The sequence below is a fragment of the Phallusia mammillata genome, chromosome 4 (assembly GCF_965637545.1).
Source record: "Phallusia mammillata chromosome 4, kaPhaMamm4.hap1.1, whole genome shotgun sequence".
Taxonomy (NCBI): domain Eukaryota; kingdom Metazoa; phylum Chordata; class Ascidiacea; order Phlebobranchia; family Ascidiidae; genus Phallusia; species Phallusia mammillata.
This window is the reverse complement of record NC_137255.1, coordinates 5,846,730-5,857,856: the sequence shown is the minus strand read 5'-3', so window position 1 is coordinate 5,857,856 and position 11,127 is coordinate 5,846,730. Positions and strand designations below refer to the sequence as shown.

The following is an 11,127-nucleotide window of genomic DNA, read 5'->3' as shown; positions in this document are numbered from 1 at the left end:
TAAACATTTAAAAACTTTAGACCACTAAATACAACACATATGCATATATGTCATTCACAATTTCTTTTCTGGCAAAAAAATGCAAAGCATGGCCACGTTAATATTTGTAAACTAAGTTTCACAAATTATTTTGAAGGTTTTATATGTTTTTGGAAGTTATTCGCATTCAGAAACATTGTTTAAATTTTTTACTTTGTATCTATTTTAGACAATGCTATTAATGTTATATCAAAGTGTTTGATCATTGATTTTACATTTCTACCATTAAAATAAAGCTCTTCTTGGCACTCAACTGAAAGGTAACACTGACAAGAGAAAATTGGTCAAGACTTTACCCAAGTGGATCCATTGCATCAGTGTTGGATCGATGAAGATTCTCTAAATAGATCAATTATTTGAATCGAAATAGACATAGCCTGAATATGGATGTGTCTGAAGAAAATGTCCAAGCTTTGCTAGGTGAGAAATGGGAATAATGAAAAATGCAGCTTAATTTGTGTGTGTGTACTATTATAGGTTTTATCGTTAAACAATTTAATAATAATCCATGTATATTTTTTCGATGCAAAAGCAGATAATGATAGAAGGGAAAAGCATTTTAGTGATTTGTAGTGATTTCATGCTGGCAATTAGTTGTTCTAACACACAATCAAAAGAATTTCTGTATGTTTTAGGGATGGGATTTTATGATGAGAGCAATGTTAGAAGAGCACTTCAATGCGCTAAGAATGATCTCAACGAGGCTGTATCATACCTGACATGTGAAATGCCCATGTCATCGTACGATAATGTCAGTGAGGTTGATGTTATTATGAGTGACTTACAAACAAGGTTTGTGTATTTCAGTAAATGTGAATGTACTTCAGTCTTTTAACCTGCATATTATTTACCCACAAGTTAATCAAACACAACACAATAGTAAGTCATGTAAAGTATATATATACTTAGTGGGGTCATAGTATTGTTGTTAAGAATAGTGGTTGATTGAAATGACGTTGTTTTTTTGAAGATTGTTATTCAATGTTTGTTTCTTTAAAGTGACTTATACAGTGGTGCTTCGCCGCCATCCTATGATGATGTTGTTAAAAATGAAAATCAAAACAATGAAAGCATGGACAACATGAATTCAGATTCAAAAGATTCCGGTAAGAATAAAGTTTATTTTGTATTTGCAGTAAAAGTTCGGACAAAACTTGAGGTACAAATGATTTGTAATGTGGTACGGCTAGGAATGGGCTGAGTTGAGCCGAGCCAGAACCCGAGTACTCGATACCAAGCATCGCTGATTTTGATGCTCAGTGCTCAGCCAAACAGTTGCACAAACTGACCCGAGCATTAAATTTGCATATCCATGCCCTGCTAACATACAAAACTAGTGTTTGAAAGGTTCGCCAAGAACAAAATCGACCGTTTTTTAAAATTGTTGTGACATTACAAAACAATAAGTCTACTCGGCCAAGCACTGAGATTTAGAACATTTGTAATTTTGTCCCATCCCTATGTAAGGCTTTAACTAATTGACATAGGTTAGTCAAGGTGTTCACCTGATACAAGCAAATTTTTTGGTCCAAACATGTCCGGTTTAACTGAGGATTACTGTATGTTTAAGAACCTTTTACTTGCAAGGCATTTTTCAGTGGTTTTATTTTGGTTATATTTTTAAGATGGGAGATTGGATTTTCCCTTTCATAACCTTGTGGAACTTGAGGGTCGTGTTTTTACTGAAGATTGGTCTATCCCTTTCCGAACTGATGAATCATTGGCCAAGTGTCTTATAGCGGCTACTAAACAAATAAGAGAAGGTGAAACCAACTGCTGTGTATTTGCATTGACTTATCTTGTAGATCATGTGTATTAACAAGCTAATAAATGCCCCATTTGTTGTGTACATATATATATAGCGAAAAAATTCATTGGATAATGTATTAAGTCACCATGTACCTGGGTTTACTTAAGTAAAGGAAACACAATCTTTACTGCTTTACTTCCAACTAAACAATACTAGTTTGTTTTTACTTTTCCTCAAAAAATTGCAGTGAAAAATTTAATATGTTTTTTAAGTAAAAACTGCGTAAGGTAAAGTTAAACAGAATGTTTAACTGAAGTAAAGCACAACTTTTAATTTGGTTGCCCCACAGATTTATCAATTGTGAAACTGAAAAAGAACAATCGAAAGCTCTGGGTAGTTCCATGGTTTTATGATGGCGCAATGTTAGTTTCACATACCATAGTTGGTTGCTTGGAACAAAGGGCACCATAAACCCAATATAGTTGCCCTAACCACTTATTGTTTATTTCCTAGGCTTACTTAACCAAGATGATAACTGTACGAGGTTTTTGGATCGTTGTATGCCTGAATGTTTCACCAAGTTACTTACTTCCAATGCAGTACAAAAGTGGGTTTACCTATCTTAAGCATTCAATACAGCATTGACTATATTTGTCTATTGTTTTAGATGGCTCACAGATGTACAGGAGGGCATTCATGAAATGCTGTTGCTTTTTATTGACCTGGTTGTGGCCAGAATGCAGTTTGATCCTTTGCCTATATCAATGCTGCAAATTCTAAGCACTGTAAGTAATATACTTTGGTTGCAATTTAGCTGCTATTATTGCTACTCTTTTATATTATTCGTTTGTTTCTACACCAAGTGTACACTGAACTTATTAAACCCCAAAATGTTCAGGCTGTTAGGTTTTTGCCAGACTGACATACCTTAGTACAGTGGTTCCCAAGAGGGGAATTTTGAAACATTTCGAAAGGAATTTACTGTAATTCGTGTTTGTAAATAGACACTAGGCTCTGGGAGTATCACCTTTGAAATGATCTTTGTGTGGTTAAGCTTCATACTATGTAGTATATTGGGAAGGAATGAGAATGTATTAAATTGTTAAGTGAGGAATTCGCCAATAAAGGTTCGGAACCACTGCCTTAGTATATCCAGACAACACTACCTTTGTAATTGGTTAGCCTTCCTTCTTAAGTAGGTATCACAGAAATAAATAAAACACTCACATTACACTGTTAATTGTTGTTTGGGCCTAGTTCAACTGAACTACTAGTGTTTTTAAAAAAAATATATCTGTTGTGTGTTTCAAATTTGGGAAATCCCCTTTGCTATGACAATGACATGAAAAATTATTAAAAAAAGAAAAATTGGTACTGCTAGTTTTTATTTCACTTGTATATATTGTATACTGTTGCTAAACATGTCCTGCTAACAGCACTTTTTTATTTTGTTTATTAAACATGCATACTTCTAGGCCTTTGACCCTGACTGTGCGTGGAACATTAAAAACAAATACAAGTCTTGGAATCAGGCAGCCTGGGAGACCAAACTTGGTGGAATTGACAAATGTTTTGCTCGTCCACCATGCAGCGATACGAAGAAAACAATTCGATTTACTGATCATCGGGGATGGATGGTCAATCTAATCAACACTTTCTGCTTTAAAGTCAGTATTTGTGTTAAATGTGCTTCATACTTATTTTATTCTTGTTTGGTCACACGAAAGGTTGGAATTTTGGGACTAAATTGGAAAATCCTGACTTCCGGGAATTTTGTAATTCCGATTCTGGGATTTCCCGGTGTTAAGATACTGAGCTAAAAATACATTTACGGTTGTTTTTAAGCTTAACGACACTGTTGCTTAAAGTGAAAGCATATTTCATGAAAATATAATTGTTTTCCCCAAATGTCCTCGCCCTAGCAAAATAGCGTGCAATAATTTTAGCATGTTGTTTTATATATTCAAAATATTCTAACTTTGCCTAGGAATACCAGTTTATGTAAGATTTTCTTCAGTTTAACAAAGACAAACCCCCATTAAGTATTATAAGCTAGGATTCGTAAAAAATGCCTCAAATCCTGGGATTTTGGATTAGGATTTTTCCTGGGTCCCAACCCTTACCACACAAAAGTAGAAAAAAACAAAGTAATACTTATTAAACAATTTACTGTTCAGTTTTTAAAGAATATTGTTGTTGTTTTTCAAAGAAAGTCAAAAACCTACCAAACAACTGATCTTTTACAGATTAAACAGTATACCTTTGTAAATGCTTTTGGTTAAATATGTTTTTTATGGACCAAAAATGCTTATTGAACAAATTACTGTTCAGTTTTTAAAGAATATATATTTGTTTTTTAAGTCAAAAACCTCACAACAACTGTTCTTTTACAGATTAAACCGCATACCTTTTTAAGTGTTTTCAGTTAAAATATATGTTTTTTATGGACCAAGTGTTCTTGTAGGGTGGGTTGATTGAGGTACAGGCCGCACTGGAGCGCAACACCATGCTCGATGCATCACAGTTAGCAGCACTTCTTCAACCTTTCTCGGCATGTGCTGATTGGCTGAATCGCTCATGCGTCCAGTCATACATAGCACCTATGCTGGAAAGGGCTGTAAAATACATACGAGAACTGTCAGAAGACGATTTTAAGTTAAAGGTACACTTATTACTGTTAAAAAAAATTTGCATGTGTGTTTTTTGTCTTTCTAGGCCATCACAATTTTATCCATCAATAAGTTTAATTTGTCCACATTTTTTAAGTAGTCTTTGTGTTTCAAATCAAATTCTGTAACCCTTGGTTAAACCAGATTCGGTTAATCCTGATCTTTGCCTAATTTTGACAGAACTTGAGGTACAAATGATTTGTAATGTGGTAAGACTTAAACTAACCAAAATCGGATAATCTGGATCTTCGCTTAATCCGGACAATTTTTTTGGCCCAAACGGGTCCGGATTAACGGAGGTTTACTGTATTATCAGAATTTCAGTATTTTATACAAATATATACTTGATTAAGCTTGTTATTATTCTTAAGACTGTTTGCTGTTATAATAGCCCTAAAAACAAGGGCTCCATCGCTTAATAGCTAATTTTTTACAAAACACCCGATTTAAAGCACCCATAACTAATAAAAGTTTTTTTCTGTGAATTCAAAACCAATTTCACTGTTTCGTTCAGAAACTAGGTTCTCTGAGTGATCTTCTTACATCAATGAAGGGAGTTTGTCGAGTTATGTGGGCAAAGGATGTCACTTCAGTTGATGATCTTCGTTTGGAAGTGACACTCCGAATGGTCAAGTGTCCTCATTTCAATGCAAAGATGAACGCCCTAAAGGAGGTTAAAATGATTTTTTTAATTACATCACTGCCCTTCTTTTGCATTTGGCCTGTATTCAAATATAGCCTACCCTGGTTATTATTGCAATATTAAACTGGAGGCTCATAACATTTTTAATTAACCACTCACTTCAACAAATAAGAAGCCAATTGTAATCTGGAGAATTGTGTATGCACAGTGCAAGTAAATCATCCTGTTTTATGCAATACTTCGAGTGGTGCTACAAGTTTAGACTCAATGCACTATAGGAAACAATTCACTGATGTGCTTAATTGACAAAATATAAATTTTAACCAATATATCTCTATAGAGAAACCATACATGACAAATAGTAGTTGAAGTGGGGCGATTTGCATACCAGTGATTAATATATAGAAATGTTTGGTGCAACCCAGTGCTGTATTTATTTGTTTTTTTTCCCAAGGCAGCACGTTTTCCATAATGTATTTGTTATTACTTTATACTCTCTAAAATTTGTGGTAAAAGTTTATACATGAAGTCAAAATTTGGCTCAAAATTTTCTTGTGTCAATCTGTGTTTGCTTTGTATCAAATTACGCTTCTCTCAATGTCAGCCAGTTTACCACTTTACCCATTAAGATCCTTAATTGATTTACATTTTTAGGGCCATTGTACATACATCTTGTTTAGTAAATAAACTGTAGCTGCCAGGCATTATGTATAAACAAGTAATGCTCTTCCAGCAGTTATTATTATAAATAAATAAAATAATCAACGTTTTGACGTCCCATACAAAGCACTTTCATCAGGATAATGCCATGTCCTGAAAGACAAATTTCTTATTAAGCGACAAAAGCATGAAAACACACACAAAAACAGTGATAACAAACTTGTACGGCTACAAACTGGCACAATCAGTGTAAAGGGTGAAAAAAAACATAGTTCAATGGTGTAAAAATTTGTTTACTGTTCAAATTGCCTTAATCTTAATGGCAACCAATGCTAAAATTGATTTTGAATTTGCCCATCAATTTGATTTTTAGTTTTATTGTACAACTTTTTGTTCAGGTTACAAAGCTAATTGACGAGACGAACCAGTTCACAGTTACGGACACCACAATTGATCGTGACAAGATATTGGATTGGTTGGTCGACACTAAGCTGCTCAGCATCTCATTGGACGGCCACATTGACCAATCACAGTACTGCGACAAAATTCGAAAGGTCGTTGAGTTCATAGGCGACAAGTTAAGCTCAGATGAACTTGCCTTGCTCTGGAAATTACAGGTAAATACCATTTTTGCATTGTAAAGGGGATTTTGTACAGTACTTAAAGTTAGTCAGGATCGGGAAAGAAATGGTTAGCACATTATGAACATCACAATCCAAAAATTTGAAGATTAAAATCAATTTTATTGCCTGAATGTATCTCGCTATCTATGTTTCTCCAAATCTTAGCGAGTTCTGTCTCGCAATGCTGTTCAAAATCGGTACCATGTCAGTTTTGTACAATATAGACACAATTTGATTGTTACGTTTTAAATATTTGGTAATCTCGTAGTGCTACAAACAGAGGTTTGACGTACGGTAGTTTTTTACAAAACTTAATGAAATTGAATATGTTACGGAGAATAGGCAACAAGATATTAAAACAAGCAAAAACGTTTGTGCGTGTGTAAGCTTATTAATTTAAAAAAACGAAAAAAATACACCAACTTTATTGCACGTTTTTTTTTGCAGAAACTGTCTTTCATGTCGTAGTTTTTTGCGTCGTCTTAGTAGCACGCCAAACTTAGTCCAAGACAATAATACATGTATTTTGATCGTATTAAACAGTGGTTTCTCAACATGTTCTAAGCGATCCACAACTAGTGGATCGAACCCTAGTAAAATTCTGCTATACTTAATTCAAGTCAGATTATGAAATGCAAATTAACTGACCATACTGAATGCCAAAGGTAGTAACTACCCAATCAAAAACGCGTTTGTTTTCTTTTTCACAGGACAACGCAAGCTTGTCAGTATCGGAGAACGTTCAGTCAATCATATCAGGGGCTTCCCCACAGCTGAATGAGCAACAGCTCGACTTGCTTTTTTCGCTCATTCATAAATCGTGGCTGACGCAAGGAGAAAAAGCGCGCCAACAGTTGGTTTCATTCATCGGCAGAATCGGCCACAACACTAAGTCTGGTCGCGACATGGAAAAGGTGACTAGAATCTAAACTGCTAAATATAAAGGCATACCTTAGTGCTACATAATTACATTGTATACATCGGGGAATGGCAACTTATAGACGCCGGTTACGCCTAAATAAAAAAATAGGAAGAATTGTTATTTCCACTGAATTATTGTTTTAATTGTTTGTTGATTATATAACTACAAAATGTAAAGTTATTCAAAATGTTGTTGCATAAAAAGTTTTTTTTTACCCATGTTTATTTGTATGTGTTACGTGTTATTGTATTTTACCTAATTGCTTGGCCGTCTTTGGCACTGTACAAAAGTATTAGTAACAGCTTAAACCTACAAAAAGAACATACAATTAAAGTCAGTAATGACCGTCTAAAACACTCATTGAACATATTTTTATTGTGTTTTTATCTCTCAGGTGTTAACACTGCTGTGGGATCTTGCCCATTTACCGAAACTCTCACCCCACCTAGTGGATTTAGCGCTCCGGGCGCACAACGCAATACTGAGCGAATCTTCTTATGTGAAGGACTCACTCAAAAAGTCGTTCATTGTCAGGTGTATTGAAGACATTAAAAAGGTAAGAAATTCGTACAGGCGACCGGTTAATCCGGTATAGCGTCTTTACAGACCTGAAGTACTATGATTTATATATGAGTATGCTGTTATTGTTGGTCTGCATTGACGCTTCAGGGCTGATCCCAGTTACGAATTTATGTGTATCATTTGAAGTTTGTACAGTACACGATGAACGTCTTTTTAGCTAAAGTTGCAAATAGTTTTTTTTATGTGAGCTAAGTTGCAAATCACACTTTGAGAATCACGTGCCGACGTTTTATATCAGGGGCCGATATGCAATGGTGTCTAAGGGTTTTGTACTGGAGTGCGTAGTTACATTTGTACATATATGTAGACTGGTCAAAAGTTGTAACTCATGCCGTGCTATTCGGGTCGAGTTTGGACCAAAGTTTGACTAAGATTAAAAATTTGACTTCATTTTGTAAATGGTTTTGTCTTTGAATGTTCATGATAGGGACCTTATTGCAGCAAGACAACTCCATAATGTTTGCTTAATTAGCGTATTTAACGCCAGTCTGCAGAATGACTGGCCTAAACTTTTTAATACCACGCAAAAGCCGAACCCTTTATTTCATCATACATCAGCGTTTCTTAACCGGGGCCCTGTGGGAGTTATGAGATATTTCAGGGAGTCACGAGTGCAGGTCCCCTCTAGTAGTATAAAAGTGTTTATAAAACGCAAGTTATCTAACCCATTGTTACGTCAAAGTCTCTGTGGCCTCGATAGACACCATTTTATGTCCAAAATAATACAGTAGGTATTCGGAAAAAAAAAACATAAATTGGGTAATTTTTACAAACAGGAGAGCTTTAACGCGAATTTGATCCGCCAAATTGAATGAAACTTTTGGGTTCTAGTAATTTGGCCAATCAAATTAAAACTCTCCAGTTTGTTTTAAACTTTTAAGTTTTACAAACTATTAAGTTAAGATGCACTGTCAAAACCTTACGCCAATCAACCTCAATCAAATGCTCTTGTATTAAGGACCAATGGGTGGTTCCGGCACTGAAACAGATGCACGATATCTCAAAAACCATCGTGAAGTCGCAATTTCGCTCCACCAAGCCAGACCGCAGTTTTCTACATGATTTGAACCGGCAACACGATATCGTCAAACTGGTCGTCTCGAGTCTAACCCGCTGTCACCAGATGGCAGTGGAGAGTAGCAAACAGCAGGAACTCGAGTTGTGTGGGAATTTGGTGATCGACGAGCGATACAAGCACTCAGATGTAAGATCCTATCCAGTGTTTTTTTTAAGGTGTTTTGGGAAAATTTCTCCAGCGGTTTCCAAAAATTTGCCAGTAGCCTAATAGGGATGTGCCAAAATTGCAAATGTTCTGTTTGGTCGAGCACCGAGCATCTCACGTTAATGCTCGGTGCTCGGCCGAGCACGCTCGGTGCATTATGACGTCACAAAAAATCCCCTTTCTAAGTTTTAGCTCTACAAGGCCTCTTACGTCACCAGCGGTGTATTAAGCTGTACAGGCCTCAGAAGTACACGTTTTTCAACAATCTAATACATTTGAAAAATCATTTGTTTTTGTTCATAGACACCCTTTCGAACACTAGTTACCTATGTTAGCAGGGCATGAATATGCAAATTTAATGCTCGGGTCAGTTTGTGCAACTGCTCGGCCGAGCACCGAGCATCAAAAATAGCGATGCTCGGTACCGAGTACTCGGGTTCTGGCTCTGCTCGGCGCATCCCTATAGCCTAATAAATAATTCGTTTAAGCAAATATGGCTATTTTTTGGTATTTAAATGAAACACTTGCGGTCTCTTAAAACTACTTAGCGGTCACCCAAACCAAACCTTAAAAAAACCTGCCTATAACTACTGATCATACCGTTTGTTTGGGCGAAAGGGTCTAAAGTACAATACGGAATTATTAAAGAGTAGTAATGGGACGATACCAGGTTTTGAAGCGAGTACCGAGTACGAGTACCACATGTATATACCTTCGATACCGAGTACTTAAGTGTAGTATTGTACTTAGTTTTATATCACTGGCTAATTTATCTGCCATGGTCGGGGTACAGGCGTGCAAACACACATGCCGAAAATTGTAATCTCCACGCGATAGCAAACATACGTAAAAGATATACGTGAACTGGTGGAACTTTTTTCCAATTTTGTGCTGTCGGAAGCAAATATTGGCATAAACTTGCCCGTATTCTTATAGTGTAAATCGGCCTTCGGTACTCGCATGCACGTTGGTATCGAAAACTGAGACAAAATATTTCGATACCGAGTACGAGTATCGATACCACTGAAATCGTTCGATACCATCGATATCGAGTACCGGGTACTCGTCCCATCACTATTAAAGAGCTCATTTGTAAAAAGGTTTCGCAAAACTGTAGTATGAAATGTTAAATGTAGGTAGTATTTAGGGTAATCAGTAAGCAGCATTTTTTCCTGTTTTTTGTGTATTGTGGATAAAACACCATGATGCACCAGCCCTATTAAAGGCGTTATATTATACAGAATCAAGTCGGTATCCCAGATTTTCTAGCCTATGCATTGCCATATGGGATTGCCTGGAAGACCGGTTTGATTCGGTGTAACGCCTTTAATGGGCCTTGCGTACTATGACATAATAAATAAGATTGAATATAATGCATAAGATGAACACGAGTCTCGGAAAGACTCCTGTCGTGGGTTCGAATCCCACCGCAGGCTAGATTTTTCTAGCCTTGCCATATGGTGGTGGATGCTTGTTGACCGGCTGATTCGGTATAGCGTCTTCAATGGGCCTGCCGTACTGTGATGAATATAATGTAAAATGGTGTTCCGAGTGCAACAAACACTCGTTGATAATAGAACATTTGGCAATTGAAACGTTTCTTAGTTGTACATACATGATTAGTGTTGTAATTGAATTTCCATGTTTTCAGTATATGTGGTGGCACTTGAATTTCCTTAAATTCCTGCTTAAAGAAGGTGAATTGTATTTGTCTTGGAGCCGTGCCAGGGACGTGTGGGACACACTGGTCACCAAAAAGTAAGATGGATGCTCATGGTGTTAAACTTGAAAGTGTACAGCCATTTATACTTTTCAATTTTGTGCATTGCAGAAGAACTTGTGTTGAAGACCAAGAGGCTTGCTGTGAATGGTTTAGTCGAATTCTCGGTGATATGGAAACGGACACAGTGAAAACTATGTTCAGGTTGGTAATGTGTTGATATATACCAGTGGTTCCCAAACTGTGGAGTACTAGGCCACCAAGACATTTTCAATGGGTCACAGAGCCATTTGAACA

General features: G+C 36.3%; 1 protein-coding gene across 2 annotated transcripts in view; it reads left to right on the top strand.

The window, feature by feature from the left end:
* The first annotated feature begins 206 nt into the window (after positions 1-206).
* Positions 207-11,127, top strand: part of LOC145222102 (ubiquitin carboxyl-terminal hydrolase 24-like) — a 38,666-nt gene continuing 27,745 nt past the window's right edge. Inside the window, exons 1-15 of one of the 2 annotated variants that reach the window (XM_080088124.1) lie at positions 207-459; positions 675-831; positions 1,039-1,145; positions 1,665-1,802; positions 2,303-2,396; positions 2,457-2,574; positions 3,265-3,456; positions 4,254-4,451; positions 4,973-5,131; positions 6,160-6,378; positions 7,095-7,298; positions 7,701-7,862; positions 8,847-9,092; positions 10,762-10,868; positions 10,942-11,034. In XM_080088124.1, coding sequence (XP_079944250.1) covers positions 423-459; positions 675-831; positions 1,039-1,145; positions 1,665-1,802; positions 2,303-2,396; positions 2,457-2,574; positions 3,265-3,456; positions 4,254-4,451; positions 4,973-5,131; positions 6,160-6,378; positions 7,095-7,298; positions 7,701-7,862; positions 8,847-9,092; positions 10,762-10,868; positions 10,942-11,034 — 2,231 coding nt within the window. In that variant the 5' untranslated portion in view covers positions 207-422. The remainder of the gene's footprint in view (positions 460-674; positions 832-1,038; positions 1,146-1,664; positions 1,803-2,302; positions 2,397-2,456; positions 2,575-3,264; positions 3,457-4,253; positions 4,452-4,972; positions 5,132-6,159; positions 6,379-7,094; positions 7,299-7,700; positions 7,863-8,846; positions 9,093-10,761; positions 10,869-10,941; positions 11,035-11,127) is intronic. The other variant, XM_080088126.1, reaches the window with a different exon arrangement.